Raw genomic sequence first — 24,353 nt, 5'->3', positions numbered from 1 at the left:
AGCATTTATTAATGGACATGTTTATATTCATGTTAATGAACATATATATGTAAGATTGTAGCCGAGGGCTAATTTCCATTTATAGTCTATTGTGTAAGTTGAAGACAAACACACGTTCTAGACACGCGCGGGCACCACGCACGCAGGCACACAACCACACAACCACACACACAGCAGATTTAGACAGTTCTCACCTGATTTCAACGCTTGTTCTTCTATTTTCACAGTAAAGTAAAAAGGAATATATTAAGAAATGTTAAAATGTAATTTAAAAAAACATAGAAGGGCTGTAAAACATGAAATACATAAGAATGGACAGAGCTACTCCCACTGGCTGCCGCATGAAAAGCGCCGTCACGAGAAAAGAAAAAAAAAGTTTGGATCATATTTTTTGCGCGCCATATGATTGCTGTTGCGTGGAAAAGACGAGAGTAGTGCACAATTGCACACCCGTGCAACTTAGAGGGAACATTGGTTCTGTTTTCGGGCCATAGACGGGGACTGTATCGGTGGCCAGTCGATCGCAGGGCACAAACAGACGAACAATCATTCGCTCTCACTCCCACATAGGCCTGGGGAGAACATACAAACTCCACACAAGTGGACTAACCTGGATTTGAACCCAGGACCCCAACGCTGTGAGGCCTAAATGCTAACCACTCAAGCTGCCGGGCTGCATGCCATTCTGTTTCATTATGTTTTTCAAAATTAAATCAGTCAAATGGGATCCATTATTGTCCACACACTCTTGAAGGCTTTCATCAACGTTGTATATAACTCAGCGGGTCATTTCATGTGGAATGGCACACATTTCCTGACCAATTTAGTTATTCAATAGATGGAGGGCGATGAATGTATACCTTTGATTTGAGGTATCCCAGAGAAAATAAAGTCACAGATTTTAATCAGGCGGGCCAACTGATGTCACTGTAATGTTGTCTTCTTCGAAGAAGTCCGGACTCCATATACCAGGGGTGTCAAACATACGGCCCGCGGGCCGGATCCGGCTCGTCTGGTGGTTTGGTACGGCCCGGGGAAGAAAGCTGCATTGTATAACAAAAATATGAATTTTCTTTAAAATTTGTAGTTCTTGTATTATCTGCTAGGGGCGCAGTGTTTTAGTACGTGCAGACAACAGGAAAGCAACACTGCGGCGGAACTAGGACCACCTTGACCTGGTAAAAGGTGGTTCATAATATATTGTTCATAATGTAAAAGGAAAATTCTGTTAATCAACATTTTGATAATTTACTCATTCTTTGCACTAATTATTAGTATTGGTGACTAATACAATGGAAAAAAGTGGGCTTATTGTTAGTTCTATGTAATTTTGCAATGAGTTTACTGGTCCGGCCCGCTTGATTTCAAATTAAGCTGTATTCGGCCCGCAGACCAAAGGGAGTTTGACACCCCTGCCATATACCGAATTCTGCCACAGCACACAATGGCATGAGACTTGACATGACTTTTAGAGAATAAAAACACTGTATTGTTTATTTACTATATTTACATTTGGTTAAACCTACACATGTATCAGATACCTTTGCCTCACCATAGATATGTGAGGAGACATTGACAATTTAACATGATGAGTTTTGAAATATGCACTTTTTCAACAAAAAATAATCGTTACTATGAAGCACATTTTATTTCTGTGTTTTTCAGCCTGTGTGCACATGAGTCGCTGCCAGTGACCTACCAGGCATGTGTCATAACAAAAGACTGTGATGTGAATGCCTGGTCTGAATGGTCAGCTTGCTCCAAGGAGTGCTATGACCCCAATGGGCCAAATGGTTATCAGACTCGTACAAGAAAAGTGATTCAGTTTCCAACTGGGGGAGGGGTCGAGTGTCCTGAGTTGGAGGAAAGCCAGCCATGCAGTCCTCAGAGAGAAGCAGTGCCACCCTGCCCTGGGTAAGTTTTACTTTTTGGTTTAAACATACTATATGAATGCAGAAAGGGTGGGGGGACTGAGCAATTCAATCATGTGTCACTTCTGTTGACAGTTCTGCCTTTTTTAGATGTGTGCTATACCTAAGAATATGGTTTTATGGTTATCATAAAACCATCAACAACTATAGTTTTCTTTCCATCCAGTCCTTCATTAAGAAAAAAAGATGCACATCAAAATAAAATATATTCATAAAAATCATGTAACTCTGCATATTAAATATATTAGACATCTTGTAAACTAGAGGTAAAAGTGATTAATATGTTGGATTTGTTTTTGTTGTTGTTGGGAGAAAGTGAAGACTATTGTTAATAACACTGACAAAATTTAATGAAACAAAAAAATTGATTTTGGTTGAACGGCAACAGGTGATTGCAGTCACCATCAGCCATTTTCCAAGGGCCAGTGGACCCCCACGTTGCCCGATCAACTCAACAATCTGTTTTCACCATCTGTTGCTTCTAGCGTTCCGTATGTAAATTGACTTTTATCTTGGCTCATAACATTCTTGTTTTCACCAGAGGGGCTGCTCTACTTTCCCTCATTAGATACTACGTCCGCGACTTAATTCTTGTCCGTTTGACAACTTCTGTCGACTGCCGCGTTTTTTCGCGACCCTTTGTCAAATAAACGCATTGCATCACACATATCTTGGCCTCCCATGTGTCCGCTCTGCTTGATTACCTTCACCACCCTGAGCTGAAACAGTTTGATTGGGCCAAGAGATATATCCTAAGTATGACCAGATCATTGCATACCTGCTCCATCAATTCAGGAGAGAGCAAAGATTGCCTCCCTCATTGGCTCTCTGTGCAGCAATGCGCTGGACCGGCAATACGCTTTAAGGGAACATGGGTCACTCGTGAGCACAAGCTATTTGCGTTTTATTTGCGTAAAGAATGTTTACCAATTTCACAGTTTTAGACTCAAAGCCAGTGGATCTTAGCCTATTAGAAAAAGACAGACATACAAAGACTGGGTGGGGAGTAAAATAAGAGAGCAGCTGGAGTAAATGTCAGTCTTCGTTAAAGATCTAGCAGATTAGTCTAACTTTTCTCATTTTCTCAACCACTATATCCTCATTAGGTTGGGGGGTGCTGGAGCCAATGCCAGCGGTCTCCGGGTCAGAAGCAGGGGACACCCTGAATCGGTGGCCCGCCGATCGCAGGGCCCGAGGAAACGGACAACCATGCACACTCAGGGGCAATTTAGCGTGTCCAATGAGCCTAACATGCATGTTTTTGGAATGTGGGAGGAAACCGGAGTACCCGGAGGAAACCCACGCAGGCTCGGGGGAACATGGAAACTCCAAATAGCTGGTGGTGACATGTATTTGAACCCAGGACCCTAGACCTGTGAGACCGACGTGCATAACACTAGAGCTGCCAGTTTAACTTTTCCCAACCATTTTGAAATACTCAATTTGCTCAGCACTGATTTGGTGGTGGCGATGGAGGAGTCACTTTTGACCCTGAGTTGGGGTGTCAGAAGTAAAGATCAATGTTGCACTTAATGAGCATCTGTCACAGCTCGTTTATGTCCGACAAGGCAGCCATAAATGAATCCGCTCATCATAAGAACCAGATATGTCTTGCCAACAATATACTCTTGAACCACATTAAAACAACTGAATGTTCTTTCAGCTTTATGAGATCCTCAACATGGTGATGGTCTTAACAAGGTAATATTGTCATATCGTGCACCCCAACGTTACAATGGTTATTGGGATATTTTAGGAAAACTCACTATATTGCTGGGAAGGCTGACATGGAGGTGAAGCAAAACAACACTCTTTTTCTTGCTTTATCTTTAATACTTTTGGCTTTAGATATTTCAGTTTTTCCTTATGTTTAACTATCAAAATACATCTACAAATCATATATTACCATTTCTGTTGCTGGTAATTCCAATGGGTACATTTGTGTTTTGGCGGGCCGGCGATTGAGGTGTTAGCACGTCGGGCTCACAGCTCCGGGATCCTGGGTTCGAATTCAGGTGGGTCCACCTCTATGGAGTTCGCATGCTCTCTGCGGGCCTTCGTGGATCTTCTCCCGGGATTCTGGTTTCCATTGGTGTACCATTCTGAGGCCCGAGAGTGTGACTACTCTCCAAGCTCCTCGAAGCTATCTCCCGCCGAAAAGCTGCCTTAACGGTGGTTTTATTAGAGATAAGACAAGTCATAAAAATGGGAGGCGTTAATACAAATGAAGGAGGTGGAGCGCAGAAGGTGTAGTGCACATTTTAACCAATAGGTGTAAGTTAAATTCTATTCTAGTAACTTTTAATACATCATAGTGAAAAGGGTGCAAGACTAAATATAAGAATACAAATATATTTCACAACATCCTTATGAATTTAGCTGTTTAAAATTTAAATACCACGAAGACTCAATGGCTCATTATTTAATATGGAGACAAGACCACAGCGACTACACCTATTCCGATCAATTTTGTTGCAGCTCCGTCCTCCGCAGTAAGTAACCATCTTCAATCCACATCTTTTCAGTTACACTTGGAAGACCACTGATTGGACAGAGTGTAGAGTGGACATGTTGCTGAGCCAACAGGACCGTCGGAAAGGAAACCAGACAGGGTTGTGTGGAGGAGGAATTCAAACACGAGAAGTCTACTGTTTTTTGGCCGGTGAAGACATCCCATCCAATATTACTTCTCCCAAGAGCAACAAAGGTAATCTAATACACTAGATGTAATTGTAAGCAATTCCTGTTTTTTTGTCTTGTGCACTAAGAGTACATTACATTTTAATTCACCATGAGTGTCTAACATCAAAGAACACCAGTGTCGCAATTTGCATAAACTTATAACTTATGTAATCATCAACAGTACTATTACGGACTGAACTCGATCAAGTATCGAGTTTCGTAAGGAAGACAGGTTTTTTTGTGATTTCGAATTCAAATAGAGCAACTCAAGTACAAAGGCCTGGAAGTTTTACTGTCTGAAGCCTTGGTGCACTGACCGATTTATGAAATTGTTTATTGAGTGATGTGCTGTTTGACAGCAATGTAAATATTCCTGGAACTACATTCAAAATGAGTTTTTTTTAAACACCTCAGTGACATCAATCCCAGACATAAGAAAATCTGCCTGAGATTCTCCTGGCTCCACCTCCTCATGGGCAGGATCAAAGCCTCCCGAGTCGCGGTCAGCAGCACCTTATGTTGGTGGTGCACTGCTTTCCCCTTCTGAGACATTGGAAGGTTCAGTCGAGTATTCAAGACATGACAAGATGACACAACTACAAAGCCAATCATCAACGCCCTCCTCAATCATCTTTACGCCCTTACAGGTCTCACTTTCATTCACCATGCGATCATTAAAACCTCACAGCAGAACGAAGGAGTCGCCAGAATGGGAATTAGCACCAATGCACAGGCACTGTGTTATGTCTTTGGGGAGAACCTCGAGACGAGGATACAAGGAATAGAGAACCAATCGCAGGGAAACAAGCGAGGACGAGGGAAGTAGTGCTCATACCAAAACTTTAATAACTCACGCAGGATGATAGAAAATAACAGAGACTTAGAAATTAAATCACAAAACCAAAACTGACTAAGGAAAAGACGGGGAATTGAGGAACGAGGTAACGCAGACGCATAGAAAGGGAAGTACACCAGACGATTCGACAAATGACAATAGTCAGTGGGGTTTAAATTGATGGAACAGGAACTAATTTTAAATCACGCGGAGCTTCCCGAGCGCCACGACAAAACAGGAGGCACAAACAAGAGTAGGAAGACGACCATTTGAACACAGGGAAAAAAACAATGGAAAAACAAATACAAGCTAGTCCTAACAAACTGAGTTACGAACACCGGTAATGAAGAGGAACCCATGTCCCTTTGCGTTAATGCCGGACTGTGTGTCTCCTTTCCTGGGCCATTGGATTGGATTGGATTGGATTGGATAACTTTATTCATCCCGTAATCGGGAAATTTCTTTGTTGCAATAGGAAGAGGGTGAGGATGCAGGAATAGGAAAGGCATTATACACAAATAATGCTATGGTGCTTCAGCCTACGGTTTGAACTTGTACGGTACAATCTTGTGTTCTTCGGGACTTATGACTGTTGGGTCTGAAAAACAGCTAAGGAGTAGGTTAAGAAAGAGTGAGGCCAATTTAAATAAAATTCAGTTTATTACCAGACTGCATCATATGGAGAGAGCTCAAACAGCGTGAACGCGCTCAGTCTGTTGTCCTTGCAACTCTCTATGAATGACCAGTGAGTGAGTCTTATATACAGGCAAAACTGACAGTTGTCAGCAGGACTTTGGACAGATACGTTTCGTCATCTGCAGGGCAAAGATTGATTAATCAGTGTCAGACAATGAAGTGTATTTTGTATTTATTGCAACTCTCAGACGCACTCAAAAACATGTCAACGTCCGGGTCACACTGTATTACCTAATGGCCACTAGGTGGCGGTGGTTAAACACACCTGTATGATAAACAGTTATAGTATCAATATACTACTCCCATGCACGTGTATGATATGTGGGAGGAAACCAGAATACCCAGAGCAAACGCCCGCAGGTCCGAGGTGAACATGCAAATTCCACACAGGTGGATCGACCTGGAATTGAACCTAGGAACCCAGAGCTATGAGGCCAACATGCTAACCACTCAAACCACTAGGACTAGGTCATCCTTTCTAGAGAACAAGAAAGGGACATTACTTAATTATGTTTCTATTATTCTTATGACATTTCAAAAAATGGCAAAAGACCTGCAGAGTCAAGATTATCACTGAATGAGAGGCAATGACATAAGCTGTAAATCACTTCCAGAGTTCACAAGAAATCCAACGTTTTAAAGTTTGTTTAACATGATAAGTAGTGGTACAATATTAACTAGATGGCACTGTTGAGGAGTACTCATTTATGCTAAAACAAATGTGATTTGCTGATTTGCTTTTGTTATTCTTAGGTTTGCTAATGTGAATTTGCAATATTGCAGCGGTAAAAAATCAGTAAATTACACTAGTCAACAAAAATGTGTTGAAATGAGGCAAACATCTGTTCATCGGGAATGTTGTTCAGAAATGGGTTCAAATCCACCTTAGTCTATCTGTGTGGAGTTTGCATGTTGAGCTTCATTTTGAGTTTTACTTATTTAATAGGGGTCAGTGCATATTAATGAATATATTCATATTCATTCTAATGAACATATATATGAAAATATGTAACATAGTAGCCAAGGGCTAATTTCCATCTTTACGCCCTTCTGTAGGTTGATGATAATTGATGACACACACACACACACACACACACACACACACACACACACACACACACACACACACACACACACACACACACACACACACACACACACACACACACACACACACACACACACACACACACACACACACACACACACACACACACACACACACACACAGACACACAACACACACATACACACACGCACGCACAAACGTGCCCACGCCCACACAAACAGGCCCACACACACAAACGTGCCCACGCACACACAAATGTGCCCACACACACACAAACATGCCCACACACACAAACGTGCCCACACACACACACAAACGTGCCCACGCGCTCATGCCCACTCACAAGTAGCACAGTTTTAGACAACAATGTGATCGCAATTCTGTTCAGCTAACAGCCACACCTCAAGTTCATTGGCGAAGAGGTTCACAGACGGGAATTCACATATGGGAATTGGAATTGAGTTCCAGGTATGTGATACATGGACAGAGAAGGTCCTTTGGCTGAATTCACAGTCACCTCTAGAGCCAGACCTTATTGATGTGTGGAGAAGTGTAGGAAGGGCTTGTGTGAACTAAGGTGGCATCTGCCTATCTAACAGTATTGTTCCAGTTCAGGCATTTGTGTTTACTAATATCTGATATTTTTATTATGTCTCTCCGGGCTCTTAAACTCTCTTAGACTTTCCCCCTGCATTCTCCTAAAGAAAAACAAAAATATGAACAACCCCAAAATAGTACACTAAAACCCGATAGGGAATATACCAAGATCCTGCGGCACATTAAGACTGTTCCAGTATTAAAAGTCATGTCCATGTTGATGAAGAAGACAGGTTATTGTATGTAAAAAAAAAAAATCTCCAATGTTCAAGTTACCCAGGCGTTTCATGTCTTGTCATTTTGTGTCTGTTCTATTTAGCACTGCGGCCAGTGAACAATGATCTCTGTGTTGGTATGCCACCACACACCTCTCAACTCTGCCATATAAACTGTCTGGGCAAGTGTAAGGTATCATCCTGGAGTGCATGGGGACCCTGCACCTATGAAAATTGCCTGGATCAAACTTCAAAGAAAGGTAGTTACACTATATCTATGATGTAATTTTTTTGAGCCCAATATAAGAGTTAGCCAATTCGAATCACGATAGAATGCAGCCAATTTAATATGAATTTTCATTTGGAAGCATGTAAATAAGTAAATTGTTTTTTGTTGTTGTTTTTTTTTCATGTGAGGGCCTTCAAAGTTATTCCGGGAATATTTCATTCATTTTCTATAACGCTTATCCTCACAAGGGTCGCAAGAGTGCTGGAGCCCATCTCAGCTAGCTAAATGCAGGGGACATGGAGACAGACAACCATTCACTTCACGCAAGCACTAATACTCGAGGACAATTTCGTGTTAAAAAAAAAAAAAAAAAAAAAATATATATATATATATATATATATATATATATATATATATATATATATATATATATATATATATATATATATATATATATATATATATATATATATATATATATATATATATATATATATATATATATATATATATATATATATATATATTACTGCATGGTTTACACCTAGTGTATGTACTCATGATTTATTCATTTTGTTCACAGGGTTCAAAATGAGGAAGCGGAAAATTGCCAATGATTCAACTAGCGGGACAGGAAATTGCCCACACTTGGTCGAAGCAATACCATGTGACGACCCCAAATGCTATGACTGGCTTGTGGTTAAACTGGAAGAGTGCATTTCAGATAATAAAATGGAATGCGGACCAGGAACACAAAATCCCATAGTCCAGTGTGTCAACAATAATGGTTTGTCAAAACTTACTTACGGTTCTTTATCGCCTATATTTTGCCATCATTCAACTCTAATTGCACCTGAATGCTGAGTTGGGGTGCGGTTGTCAAATAGTAGCGAACAAAAGATAGAATGGAATAGTGTTATCACTGAAAAACGGCGTTCAGGCTCTCCCATTCTTAGATGGTGATAAGCCTCCTTGTTAAGGAGAGCCATTGTTTCTCTCCATTAAGATACACCAGATGAGACGGCTCAAGCATTTCTGATTGAGAAGATTAAGATGTCTTCTCGATGCCATCATAGTGATCTTTTACTGGCATCTCTCAGTGAGAGGAGACCCTTGTTTTGGCCCAGCACACGCTGGAAAGGTTATAGGTTTGTCAAACGCCTCTAATTTGAGACAGCCACCCTCCTCATTCATTAAAACATTGAATATTAAAAAGCAAGCTGAGAATAAAAAGCGAAGATCAATAAGTTTCTGTAGGCTATCCTTATTCGAAGAACCTTTGCGGTATAATTTGCGTTATAGATCCTTGATGGTTTCATCAACAAATTATGATCATCAAAACTTGTGAGAAAAATGTACTTTGCAGAGGAGACCAGATAAACAGGTGAAATTGGTCTGGTAGGACAGTAGTAGTGATAACGAATTTCGGTAAGGATTTTTGAACATACAAGTATAGACAAAACAAAGACATATGACATTTACAAGTGATATGTTCACCAATAGGCATTCTCAAAAGCACGCACAACTAAAGAGACAAGACAACCATCTGAGTTTTCTTGCAAGGAGAATCGAACCATTTGGGTCTCTGCCCAGGTTTTTTCTGACATTACACGCATGTTTTTTTTTGTTTTTATTAGCTTCATGGACCCTAGTTACAATGGACGTCTCAGCTCTCAAGGGGGAGAGGGAAACAGGAGTGAGACGTCAAATAGTCAAGGACCCTAGTTACAATAGACGTCTTAGCTCTCAAAACAACTTAAGGTCATGAAGAGCCAACATTCCAGCAGTCCAAGAGGATTCTCCCACCCTGTTGTTTGGCAGAATGTAGACTATAATAACTTTTCTAATGTTAATAATCTAATACATAATATAAATATATAATAATGTAAGACAATAACCCTAACTACAATCTTAAACTTAAGAGTCAGTTCCAGGGTCTTACGCAACAGATCAACTCCCAAAAGAATGCACCAATTCCGTTTCAAAATAGTAAAGGAGCGTTTTGTTGACTAGGTCAACATGTGGAAAGGCAACAATGCCGTGATGCCATACTGCCGATGCCAGTCATCTGTGAGGTGCCGTGCCCAAAAGACTGTGCAATAAGTCCTTGGACGGTGTGGTCACACTGCTCCCACACCTGCTCTGGAAAAAATACAGAGGGTAAGCAGACCAGAGCTCGCTCCATTTTGGCCTACAATGCGGAACAAGGTAAGAGGATAAATATTTTTGTTGTAATGACACACTTAAAGAGTTAAGAAAAGAAGGTACAGAAAATTTCTCCATTCAAAGATTATAATTTTCTGGTATACATAATACTTATTATTAAGGAAAACATGTACTTTAACCCAGCTATATGCATAAAATTGTATTCCATTCAAAAATTATAATTATCTTTATTTTTACTAGTAAAAAACAAAAAATGACTTAAACCCAGCTAATTTTATCAAATTATAATTTCCGTACCTTGGTATTTTAAATACCTTAATACTTAAAGGAGCAGACAACACCTAGTATATGTTGTACCCTGTATTTATTCTTGAAACACAGGGAGAAATAATGACAATAGTGATTTATTGTTATTTCCTGAATCCAGCTTTACTGATATATTTATCAACACAAAAACCCATAATATATAATTACACCCATATATACATATATATATATATATATATATATATATATATATATATATATATATATATATATATATATATATATATATATATATATATATATATATATATATATATATATATATATATATATATATATATATATATATATATATATATATATATATATATATATATTTCCACGAAGTAGGGATTCCCCTTCAAAAATGCTTAATTTGAACTTAATTCTTTTTTTTTAAATTTTTTTTAATTATTTTTTATATATATTTATTAACCAACTCATTACCTATCTATTTTTGTCTAAAATGCCTTTCCTATTCCTGCATCCTCACCCTCTTACTACTGTAATAACGAAATTTCCCGAATACGGGATGATTTAAGTTATCCAATCCAATCCAATCCAATCAATTTTTTTAAATGTAATGAATTCATAAATACAAACTCCATGGATATTTAATCCAATGTCTTTTGATAGGTGGAATTCAGTGTCCCAATGTCAGTGCCTTAAGAGAGGGAAGGAGCTGCAATGACCATCCATGCACTGTATACCACTGGCAGACTGGCTCATGGGGACAGTGCATGGAGGACTCTTCCATCCCAGGCACCAACACAACTCGAAGCAATGTACATGGAGATGTTGCTCCATGCTCAGTTGGGATGCAAACTCGTAAAGTCATCTGTGTCCGGGTTAACGTTGGCCAGGTGCCTCCCAAGAAGTAAGACACCGCCAATTAATGATGTGCACTACTTGATGTGTTATTTTTTTCATAAGGGTGAAGTCCATCACTATCTTCATGAATGAAGAAAAAACACATAAATGACCAAATAGTTACATTTGTGTGATTGAAATATACCAATTGGAAGTGGCAAAGTTTGTTTGTCTGTGACGGGTTTCATTATTTATCTCTTAATATTCTGGGAGAGATAAATATCTATATTTGCCAACTGTATTTAAACATTGGTGCCCATTTCTTTAGTGAAAGTCTCTGCTGGGACTGAAGATTATGTATTTATTTTCAGATGGCCAACATAGCTTACATACAGACGACAGTCTCATTATGACACGTAACAACTCTCTTTGCTCTCTTCCTAAAAGTGATGGAAGACGTCTTTCTAATGTTAGTCTCGTCCTTCCTGGTATAGCAAATTATAGATTAGAATTCACTCCCAAATGATGAGCGATGGGAGTGTATGTTCACCCTTCCTAGCATTTTCTCCTGACCCGCCTCACTAGTAGGAGCGGCTCTATGGAAGGTGGACACTGCTCCCTGGTGCTTGGTAAAATACTCTGTAATTGTAAGTTGCCTCTTCTGAATTGAATTGAATCAAATTGAATATTTTCATTGTCTTTGTTCAGGTGTGATGGCAATCAAAGCTTCCGCCATGTAGTGCACAAATAACAACAACAAACAGACATAATTAATAAATAAGAAATACGTTAATAAGTAGTCCAGGTGAGGTCAGCAGACCGGGAGCGTACCACTAGCTGAGTCTATGGACGCAAAAACAAACAAACAAACAAACAAACAAACAAACAAACAAACAAACAAATGAACAAACAAACAAATGAACAAACAAATAAACACATAGATAATCAATATATATAGTAACGATGAATAAATAATCACTAAATAGTAATAGATAAATAGGTGGCCAACATAACAAATAAGCAGTATAAGTAATAGTAATGAGTTTTGATTAGGTCCTAGGTACAGAATTCGAGTTTAGTATGGTCACAGCTCTTGGGAAGAAACTGTCCTTGAGTCTGTTTGACATCGCTGTTATGGCTCTGTAGCGCCTTGCAGAGGGCAGCAGGTTGAAGTGGTAGAAGGCGGGATGCGTAATGTATTTATAATGTTCCCTCCAGCATCTAAGGCAACAGGATTCTTCGATGCTGGAGAGGGTAGGTAGGAGACAGTTGATAATCATTTGGGCTGTGTTGACACCCCTATGCAGGTTGGTGTTCAGTTGCTCCTTCCTGAGTACTCTCAGGAAATGTAGCCTCTGCTGGCATTTCTTGACGAGTGCTGTGGTGTTTGCCGCCCAAGTGACATCAGCAGAGATGTGGACTCCCAGGAATTTGAAAGTCTCTACTTGCTCTGCATGTTCGCCATTAAAAAAACTTTTCCGTCGGAAGTCCAGGATGAGTTCTCTGGTTGTGGAGAAGTTCAGCACCAAGTTGTTGAGAACGCACCACTCTCTGAGTCTAAAGACCTCATCTCTCTCTGTAGGCTGTCCCATTCTCCCCTGTGATTCACCACCGTTGTATCTTCCGCAAATTTCACAAGATGTTGTCAGGGTGCTTGGGTCTGCAGTTGTGTGGGTAGAGCGAGTAGAGTAGAGGACTCAGCACACAGCGTTGGGTCGAGCCGGTGCTGAGTGTTCGGGAAGATGAAAGGTGTGCTGGGGTCAGTTGACACAGCTCCTTCTTTTCTTAAGTTGGCTCAATGCAGCATGGAGGGCGATGGGTATTACAACTTTGATGGATCTGTTCAGCCGGTATGCAAACTGATGCAGGTCGTGGATGAGGGGAAGACAGGTTTTGAGGTGTTTCAGTACATATTTTTCAAAACATTTAGTGATTATTAGTGTGAGAGCTACTAGACGGTAGTCGCCCAGATTGTTAGCAGGTGACTATGGTATTGGAATGATGGTGGCCAATTTCAGAAAGGCTGGGACGGAGGCTTGTAATAGTGAAAGGTTGAAAATGGTTGTGAAGTGCTAGTTGGTCAGCACATGTCTTAAGTGAATTGAATGGGACTCCGATTTGTTTGATTACGAGGAAGGCCCGTGACTCCTGGGGACTCTGAAGACGGATGGGCCTTCCGCTCTCCCTCCCATTCTACCCGGAAGGGTAGGTGGGGTGAAGCTCCTCTGAACCGTCCACATGTTACGGACTCTGGCCTGTTGACGGCGAAGGTATCATTTTACCCCCGTCTGACGGGAAGACGGGCGTGCCCCTCCTCGAGATGCTGGGGAGACAGGCCAGGTGAAAGCTCCGACGGTCGAGTATGGCAGGATGACGACGGACATCACGTATCATGGCGCAACTACGACAGCCATTTTGAGACGTAGCATTGGGACGGTGGCCATTTTGGTACAGGACAGAATGACGGTTGTCTATCCGAAACGGGGCTATATGACGAAGTGATGATGAAGTGGGGGCATAAGAACGGCGACTCTCACGGCGTAAATCTGGAGGCCGTGGACAGCGGCGTATACTTGGAGGCCAAGGACGGAGACCCCTGCAGCAAAGACTTTGAGGCTGTGGACGACGACGTGTACTTGGAGGCCAAGGACGTAGAACTCTATGGCAGTGACCTGGAGGCCGACGACGACCGAAGAGAACTGGAGGCCGACGGCAAAGACATGGAGGCCGACAACGACAACAAAGACTTGGAAGCCGAAGGAGGAGACGACAATACTTCCAGTAGTATCACCTGAGGGTTTTGTGAGTCGCTCCGCTACCTTGCACTAATTTCTGAATGGACTGTCCAGGGCAAGACGCACTGATACTGCCTCGCGGACCTGCCTGGACGAACTCCCGAATGGGGATTGGGTTCTTTTTCTTTATGTTTTGGACACCCTCTTCCGGCCCCCCTGTTGGAGTTTGGTATTTTGGGACATCTGGGATTTGGAGTATTGCATGCCTTTGGTCATGCTGTCTCCTGTTAGTGTGCGTACGTTTTACCCCTGTTATGTTTGTTTCTTTATTGGTTTTTACTATGTTCCAAGTTTGTATGGCTTTTCTGTTAGTTCTTATTAAAACCTTCAGTTTTGTGCAACAGCACTCCTGTTTCCATCAATTTCCTGGATCATTGGGTCTGACCCTTGTTGTCTGTGAGGGTCTAATGCTCTGCCACGTTGGGGATCATCAAGTGGCCCTTCTATCTTCCCCTGTAGTCTGCTTATTACGTCTGTGGCAAGACGACGTGGCAAAGTAACAAGGAATTAGGATCCAATCGCAGGGAACCAGGCGAGGACGAGGGAAGTGGTGCTTAAACCAAAACTTTAATAACTTCAGCAGGATCTTAGAAAATAACAAAGACTAAGAAATCAAATCACATTACCAAACATGACAAGCCAGGAACGAGGCACATCGGACATGGATGGAGGTAAAGAAGAAACGTCTACAAATGAAAGCAGGTGATACGACAAATGACATAACAATCAGTGGGGTTTAAAGATATTGACATGGGTTGACGAGACAATTAGGAACATTTGGGAAACATGAGGGAGCAGGAGTGGAATACACCAGGGGCGGAGAAACGATCGCTGAACACAATGGGACATCACTCAGACAGGACACCAGGAGGAAAAAGGCATAAAACCAAGCAACCCTAACACTGCTTCAATGCCTCTCTTCAGGTTGGCGTGAGCTGCGCTGTAGAGTGCCCTGTCGCCAGATCTGAATTTTGCATCTCGGGCCTGGAGGAGGAGTGATCAGACCTGGCTCGTCATCCACAGTTTTCGGTTTGGGTACACCTTGATGGTGTTCTCCACAGTGATCGTAGCCATGCAGTACTTAATGTAAGACAATACTGTATGTGTGAAGGTTCTTAGGTCCTCAGGGTGGAAAGTTTCTGTCTGTTCAAAGCAGTCTTGGAGCCGGGGGAAGGCCTAGTCAGGCCATGTGATAATTGTTTGCCTTTGTGGCTTTGATTGTCGGGTAAAGGGAGAGTATTAGTTGGTGCTAAGAACAAAGAGGGATGATCTGACTTCTGTGCGGCTCTGTATGCATCTTTGATGTTCGAGTAAAAAATGGTTCCAGAGTTAGATCCTCTTTTGTTCGACGAGGTAACATTTTGGCAGAACAGTATTGATTTACCTTATCAAAATCTCCTGCAACAATGTGCGTTGACAAGACAATGAGCAGCCTGTGGGTGATATTAGAGGCAGGGATTGGATGTCGACACAAGACGGTGAATGAAAACCAATCGATGATCACAACGGCAAGTCACACAAGGTAAATAACAAAAAAGAATAATAAATAAATACCAGGAGAACTCAAATTCAGTAACGAAGGCTCCAAGGCTGAAGTCTTGGTTCGTGCAGCTCAAACTTTAGTAGCACTGGCCAAACTAAAACCGATATGGAGAGACAAATCCATCAACCTCCGCAGCAAACTCAAGCTGCTGCGTGCCCTCGTCCTGTCAATTTTCCTCTACGCAAGTGAGACGTGGACGTTGACTGCTGAGCTTCAAAAGAGAATACAAGCACTGGAAATGAAATGCTACAGGACGGTTCTCGGTATCACCTACAGAGACCGGGTATCAAACGATGAAATTCGGGGTCTAATTACTGCTCATGTAGACAAGTATGAAGATCTCCTGTCAATCGTAAAGAAGAAGAAGCTCAAGTGGTACGGCCACGTCGTCAGGGGTAATGGACTTGCCAAAGTCATTCTCCAAGAAAATGTCAGTGGCAAACGCAGACGAGGTGGCCAGAGGAAATTGTGGACGGACAATATACAGGAATGGACGGGATATGGCCTCAACGCAATGCAAGTAGTCGCCCGCGACCGAGAGAAATGGAGACAATTGGTTCAAGAATCTTCATCACGGTGCCCCTACGACCCTGGTGGGTTACGGGACCCTGACTTGACTTGAACTCAAACAGTTATGTAGTTAAGGGAGAAAATAGATATTTTAAAACTTGAAATTGTAAGTTTAATTGCATCAATATATATAGCAAAACAAAAAAAAAGCCATTGTTTTCGTTACTTGCAGTACATCATCCTCACGGTATATCCAGTAGAAATTCCCAAGAGACTTTGAGGAGGATAAAGGATGAGATCCAACTGAACTTTTAAGGGAAGTTAGAACTCCTGACTGACCGGCTGCTGTGATCTTTGATTTTAATCCAGTATTAAAGGATTGGGTAAGAATGTAAATTAAATTTTTTCAGGTGTCCAGAAACCCTGCGTCCAGACACTCTCCGGCCTTGCTCACTGCCTTGTAAACGAGACTGTTTGGTCACACCATACAGTGACTGGAACTCAAACTCGCCAACGTGTCAAAAAGGTAAGTGCAATTTGTTCATTCGTATGTTGGAGTTACGGGAAGATCGACATACGAGCATCGACGAGCTCAGTCCCGGAACGAATTAAACTATATATATATATATATATATATATATATATATATATATATATATATATATATATATATATATATATATATATATATATATATATATATATATATATATATATATATATATATATATATATATATATATATATATATATATATATATATATATATATATATATATATATATATATATATATATATATATATATATATATATATATATATATATATATATATATATATATACGCACTCCTGCCGACATTATAGCGGCTGCTGTTGCCCAAATCCAAAAATAGAGTCATCTGAGCAGACAAGATGGCCGGGAGTCTCGGAGTAGCGGAGGGGGAGGTCTTCCCAGAAGTATTTAAAAGGGCATATATATATATATATATATATATATATATATATATATATATATATATATATATATATATATATATATATATATATATATATATATATATATATATATATATATATATATATATATATATATATATATATATATATATATATATATATATATATAAAAGCAGGGTTGTAGGTAGTTCTTAACCGACCACTGACACTTTTTTTAATTTCCAAGGTTGACATTTATTTTTTGTCCATAGGTGGAACGACGAAGAAAAAGCAATATAGAAAACGTATCATCATACAGTTACCAGCCAATGGTGGGCAAGAATGTCCCGAAGTGCTTACCCAAGAACGAGAGATTGATGCTCCTGCCTTCTGTCCAGGATACAGGTTTGTTTCCCATTTTATTGTATTATGCAAAATAATATTGTTAAATAAAAATTACATATCTACTCTTTTTTTCTAAACTCTCTTTTTAGTAAAAATATGGTTTTGTATAAGGACATGACACCGTCAAGACAATTGCCAAGTTCGAAGGGTTATCACCATGTGTCATCAATCTTTGGGACACTTTGTTGCAAATTGCTAGCCATAGTGAAGGTTTCTTGCCAATTTCTCGAAGTACGAAGACCACGTTCTTCATTCTCAGTGCCGTCATTGTTTTGGGGGAAATCTAACTTCCACTCCGCTCCCCAGTGGCGTCCGGCTGTCTTATCTGCCCAGAGATCTGCATTTTCGGATAAGGGCAAGGGTGTGCGCCATAAGGTTGACCGGAGCTTGCCCTTTTAAATACTTCTGGGAAGACCTCCCCCTCCGCTACTCCGAGACTCCCGGCCATCTTGTCTGCTCAGATGACTCTATTTTTGGATTTGGGCAACAGCAGCCGCTATAATGTCGGCAGGAGTGCGTATGTGAAAAACATTCTGGGAAAATCCACCAATAGCTCTGCTACCCGAGGCTCCTGGCTGTCCTGTCTTTCAGTGGGCTCTATTTTCAGATAAGGCCGAAGGTGTACGCCGAAAAGTTGCCTGGAGCTCGCACTTTGCAAAATTTCTGGGAAAATCCACCCTCAGTTTTTTCACCCTGAGGCTCCCAGCCATCCTCTCCGCCCATAAGGCTCTGTTTCCGGATGAGTGCGACATGATCCGCAATAAGATCATCTGGCCTCAGAATAAATTAAACACATGGCCAAATTGGACGTATAAACAGTCCTGCTTTCAACCAATCTTCAATTACTTGTTTTATACCAACTGGGGCAGGGGTTGCCAAATCCGGTCATTGAGGGCCCCTATTGAGTCTGTTTTACTTGTCTTCCTCCACCAACACACTTGAATCAAATAATCAGGATCGGTATCAAGCTATTAGACCGCCTGCTGATGAGTTGATCATTTGATTCAGGTTTGGTAGAGGAGGAAGATATAGAAATCAGACTGGATAGGACCCCTACAGGACCAGAGTTGGCCACCTCTGCTCTAGGGCACCCTGTTTCAACGGATACCGATATTATTAATTTCTAGCAGTTTTGGCATTGAAGAAAATACTTTTCCCCATATCTTCGTCCATTCGCCTGCTGTGCCCGCTGTGTCTGCTGATCTAATCAGACGGTCACTGTGATACAGAGGGGGTGGGTTGGGAGGCGAAATAGTCAATGGGGCATAATGCCTTGGACTCTGCGACACATGCAGGTTGGCTATTATCTGCATTTTCCTCCTTAATTTCTTTCTTTCACTCTTCCAGACCCATCTCACGACCTTCCTTTCCATGAAACAACACTGCTTCACCTCCTTTGTCATTATTATTATCCTTTTATTCATTCATTTTCTTAACCGCTTTATCCTCATTAAGGTCGTGGGGAATTCTGGAGCCTATCTGTTAGGTTCATCAATAATTATACTTTAATATAATTATAAAACAATGCAGGCAGACATCTGATTCAATTGTTGACATTTAATTAATAAACTCCATTGGAATTTAAACAAACAAGCCTTCATACGACAAAACAATTCCATAAAGATTTACGACAATATGCGAGTATTCACGAAGGTTACTTGGATAGCGACCATGCTGCATAAGCATCTTCTTAAGCGTCCTTCCAGGTCTGCATTCCTTGGGTAAAAGTCCAGTAAACAGTCCTTGGAACGAGGACTCGGTGACTTGTTACGGTCCCGAGTTCTCTTCAGACAAATTGAAGAAGCTTCCATACAAAAATGATTAAATGCACACATATATATAATTGTTTTACAGAATTAATCCAACACTATCCCACAATCGGTGGCCACCCATTCACAGATCATTGTCATCACACTCCTTTCCTTCTCATTCCCCTTTTCTAATTTTACCTTCACTGCTTCTTTTTGTCATTACCAGCCAAAATGTTGTCTTCATGGCCATCTTTATCCATTTTCTTTACACGTTTGTTGGGGCTACTGGCCAACACTTAAATAAACTCGAACATAGGAACACACACTGAGGCAGATGGAATGAAAGTTGAAGGCCGCGTCTGCAGAGGCGGGGAAGTGGACCATCCTGAGGCCTGAGAGTGTGACTACTCTCCAAGCTCCTCGAAGCTATCTCCCGCCAAAAAGCTGCTTCAACGGTGGTTTTATTAGAGATAAGACAAGTCATAAAAATGGGAGGCGTTAATACAAATGAAGGAGATGGAGTGCAAAAGGTGTAGTGCACATTTTAACCAATAGGTGTGAGATAAATTCTATTCTAGTAACTTTTAATACATCATAGTGAAAAGGGTGCAAGAATAAATATAAGAATACAAATATATTTCACAACGTTGTATTTATTTTATCTTGCAGGTTTATTATGTATATAAACTGACCAAAAAATCATATTTAGTTAAGTTTAGGTATTTAGTTTTTTATGCGCATTGGTTTTCTACAAACTTTCAGTCTTGGTTTCTGTTTTGGGTTCTCATCAACAGGTTTTCCCCATTCTTTAGAATCAGTGTGTTACACTTTAGAGTGTCTAAACTGACTTTTGTGACAGCCAATTGCTGTCTCTCGAGAGCTGTGAGGTTGGTGGGAAAATCCAAGGTGGAGGTACGAGATTCGTGAGGCAAGAAACATGGTCCTAGGGCAAAACTAGAATTCGGAGATCAGAGAACATTAACATGAAGAAATGCGAGAATGTACTAATTGGCTGACAGGAACAACAACCTACCTGCCTGGCCCTTGACCTGACAAGAACAAGAGCATCCTAATGTCTTGCTAAATCGCCTGAATGTCAACCCGGCGTCTGGAGGAGCCTCGGGTTTGTTGAATTCCTTTAGCTCGAAGGACCATTTAAATGTCGGGTTTACCTATTAGACATTTGTACGCATCCAAAAATAAAGACACAAGCAAGTTAGCAAGCAAGCATCTTGGACGGGTCATCAATGTGTGTGCATGTGTGGTGTGATGTTAGTTTGGTGTGTATTGCATACAAGCACTTTTTTTTTTTACTTTTGTCTACAACAGGGGTCTCAAACGCAATTTACCTGATGGCCGCAAGAGGCAGAGTCTGGGTGAGACTGGGCCGCATCAGGATTTCCACAAGAAAAGCGCTGATAAAACTTTCCAACATTATCAAATATCTTTATTTTTAACTAAAAATAATGGATTAAATAAATTAACCTAAAGATTAATAATAAAAAAATCAATAAGTAATAAAAAAATAATAAAAATGAGAATACAGTAGATATACAGTGGCTGGCTAAGTAGAGAAAACTAATTATTTTTATTCCGTTTCAAGTGTCTGTATTACCAGCTCTTTAAATTTTAACTTTCTGAACTTGAATGGAACATTGAACATGAAATATTCTGGACACAGCTTCTCTTGTCTACTTTTTGCTGCTGGAGACCTGGCAGCGCTTCTTCTCACATAGCTGAGTCACATTTGGTTTGAGGGAGGAAGTAGTGGAGAACCTCTATAGAGCTTGAAGATCCTCATCAGTAAGTCTGGACCTATACATGGACTTATTGAAGTTCAAGGTGGAGAAGAGTTTCTCACACAAGTATGTGCTCCCAAAAAGGCACATGGTCCGCTTGAACATTTGGGAAAGTTCAGGGAAACTGGGGTTCAACTCTCTCAAAAATTGCCCAAGCTTGTCTGCTTCTCCACTCACCTCCCTGAACTTGGCTTTGAGTGCAGAGTTGCACTGCAGGTCAATGAGCTCAATTTGAAGTTCAGGGGGGGCTTCTTGCACATCAAAGGAGAAGGGGTCCGCAAAAATTTGAAATGTGGCTTTGTGTATCTTGAAGTCTGCAAATCTGTGATCAAATTCCTACTGCAGCTTCGAAACACATATTTCTCACCACTGTATGCCTTGCATGCTGGTAAATGCAAAAGGTTTGCTGAGAGAGCTGGGCTTTCCATAACAAAAGTTTATTGCAGAATGCTCTCACGTTGTCATAGGCAGCACTGACAAGTTGCCCCTGTCCTTGTAGCTTCTTGTTCAGTAAGTACATTAAGCTCATTGTGATATCAACAAAAAAAGCTAAGTCCATGAGCCATTTGGGATCACTTAGCACAGGAACAGCAACCCTGTCTATCTCCATGAAGTCTTTTACTTCTGCTCTCAACTCAAAAAATCTCTTCAATACATTTCCCCTGCTGAGCCAACGTACCTCAGTAAAGTAGAGCACATCCCCATATTCAACAAAGAAATATTGCAATCCCCACTTTTCTTGAAACTGTCTTTGCTCATCACTGACCTTTCTCTTCACGGTAGGCTTTGAAACAGACATCTCTGGGGCTGTAATATGTGTTTACACTAGGAATGAGTCTCGGATTGAATTTTTAACTTTCAGTCGCGCGGTTCTGTGGCGCATGCGCACTTTCGATTTGACCGTTTAACGTTCAGTTGCGCGGGTCTGTGGCGCATGCGCACTTTCGCTCTCCGATCGTATTGGATTACGGCAGCTCTCCGAGCCGAGCGGAGTGAGCGAGGCACTGGACAGCCCAGCAAATGTCCCACCAGAGCCGTATACTTCACCATGATTGGTTCATCCAGCTCCGAACACAGTGTCATTAATTTCAATCTTGCGGGCCGCACGGACATTAATCTTGCATATTAAAATGCGGGCCGCAAATTATCGTCCTGCGAGCCGCATTTGGCCCACAGGACGCGAGTTTGAGACCCCTGGTCTACAATGTCTTGTGTCTGTCTTGCTACTACAACCAAGGAAATTTCCTGAATACGGGATGAAATAAAATTCTAATCTAATCTAATCTAAATCCAATCTAATATAATCTAAATCCAATCTAATATAATCTAAATCCAATCTAATATAATCTAAATTCAATCTAATATAATCTAAATCCAATCTAATATAATCTAAATCCTCATCTAATATAATTGATATATCTGAAATACACTTTAGGAGCAGGATAAGAAAGAGTGAGATCAATTTAATAGGAAAAATGTTTACTACCAAACTGCAAAATGGACAGTGGAATGCTGTTCAGCGCGATGTTCCTGCAACTCTCTATCTAATTAACAGTGGGTTCGTCTTTTATACAGGAAAACAGGGCATATAGTATGTTCTCTATGACAACGATCAAACTCTGGGCAAAGTCGGATTAATCAGTGACAGGTATCCTTGGCGACAGGCAAACTTTGGGCGAAGGCTGATTAATCAGTGGCAAGTCTCCATGGCAACGGGCATACTTTGGGCGAAGTCCAGTTAATCTGTGTGAGGTCTCCACGAAAAGGACCAAACTCGGAGCAGGTTTCTTATGACAACGATGTTTCTATACTTACAAAAACTGATGCAATATGAACAAACAATTGCCAAGCGACTGTGACATTTTATGTTACAAAATCATCTTACAATAATCTAAATCCAATCTTATCTAATCTAATACTGCTGGTTTCTGTAAACATAGTCAAATATGTTTTTAAGTCCAGTTCTTCCAAACAAGATTGTTCCTGGCCGTCTTTCCAAAACATTCTACAATGGTCTTCAGTTCAGTTCCATTATCCCATTGTTGCTTCAGAGTAACGCATTTCTTGGGATATCATCCAGGAGTCGCACAGCCATACAAAAGATATGCTTGGGTTTTCATTGCTGACAAAACCATATAAATATTGTAGCTAATGTATAATAACTGATAAATGATTCATATGTGAAAAATTACCTCATCAGCCTGCGAGCCACCCCCTACTCAGCTGCTTGTCTTGGGCGTCTCGCTGAATTATTCTGTCAAATCCAAACAATGTATTTGTTCCTACTCTCCTTTAGATGGAAAATACATAAATGGCGAAGATGCCAAATGGTTCCATGGTCCGTTCGTCAGGACAGCCCTGTAGCTCAAGAAACATGTGGACCAGGTCTACAGGTTCGAGGTGAGAACACACATGCATAAATAAACAGTAACCAATGTAATACTTGTCGTGACACTCAAGACTGGTCTCAAGGTCGGTTTTAATCATAGACTCAATATTAAAGGTGTTGGTCTACATTTTCCATAGGATGATTCAAGGTGTAAACAGAGAAATTCACACTTGATGCCATATCTGGCCACACAGATGTTTATGACACCTTGCTGCCAAAAGACAAGCCTACATTTGCATTGCCTATGCTTGCATGAAAAGGATACATCTCTCAGCTCATTTCGTTTTCTGAACCTCTTTATCCTCATCAGGGTCGCGGGGGTGCTGGAGCCTATCTCAGCTGTCGGGGCCGTTACACAATTAAGACGTCTGATTGTGTTTATGCAGGTTAATTATATCAGATTCATAGTTATTATTAAAGGTAATAAATTAAAAAAATATTCATAATCTTTACTAAAAGTCAAAATTGTGTCAGCCTTGACTTAGGGGCAAGTACTCCGAGATGCCCTAGCACCTCTTTGTTTAGACAAAACGAGGCTTTCAGGAGAAAAACTTATACTTCATTGCAAGCAAGTAAGATAATAATAAGGTGTGCATAACTAAAGGCGAGCAAATTCTTTAATAGCAAGGTGAAGATTATACTTTGTTGCAGGCAAATGTATAGTGAAATACAAAAAGAACAAAACTG

At 40.7% G+C, this 24,353-nt stretch overlaps 1 protein-coding gene across 1 annotated transcript in view; it reads left to right on the top strand.

Moving 5' to 3' along the window:
* thsd7aa (thrombospondin, type I, domain containing 7Aa) overlaps positions 1–24,353 on the top strand; it is an 80,851-nt gene that overhangs the window by 21,679 nt on the left and 34,819 nt on the right. The window contains exons 4-12 of the mRNA XM_077743118.1: positions 1,666–1,914; positions 4,457–4,638; positions 8,130–8,285; positions 8,838–9,041; positions 10,268–10,462; positions 11,363–11,603; positions 16,795–16,910; positions 17,595–17,727; positions 23,574–23,677. Coding sequence (XP_077599244.1) covers positions 1,666–1,914; positions 4,457–4,638; positions 8,130–8,285; positions 8,838–9,041; positions 10,268–10,462; positions 11,363–11,603; positions 16,795–16,910; positions 17,595–17,727; positions 23,574–23,677 — 1,580 coding nt within the window. The remainder of the gene's footprint in view (positions 1–1,665; positions 1,915–4,456; positions 4,639–8,129; positions 8,286–8,837; positions 9,042–10,267; positions 10,463–11,362; positions 11,604–16,794; positions 16,911–17,594; positions 17,728–23,573; positions 23,678–24,353) is intronic.

Source organism: Stigmatopora nigra, chromosome 21 (genome assembly GCF_051989575.1).
Source record: "Stigmatopora nigra isolate UIUO_SnigA chromosome 21, RoL_Snig_1.1, whole genome shotgun sequence".
NCBI lineage: Eukaryota > Metazoa > Chordata > Actinopteri > Syngnathiformes > Syngnathidae > Stigmatopora > Stigmatopora nigra.
The sequence above is the reverse complement of the archived record's forward strand: the minus strand, read 5'-3'. Positions and strand labels throughout refer to the sequence as shown.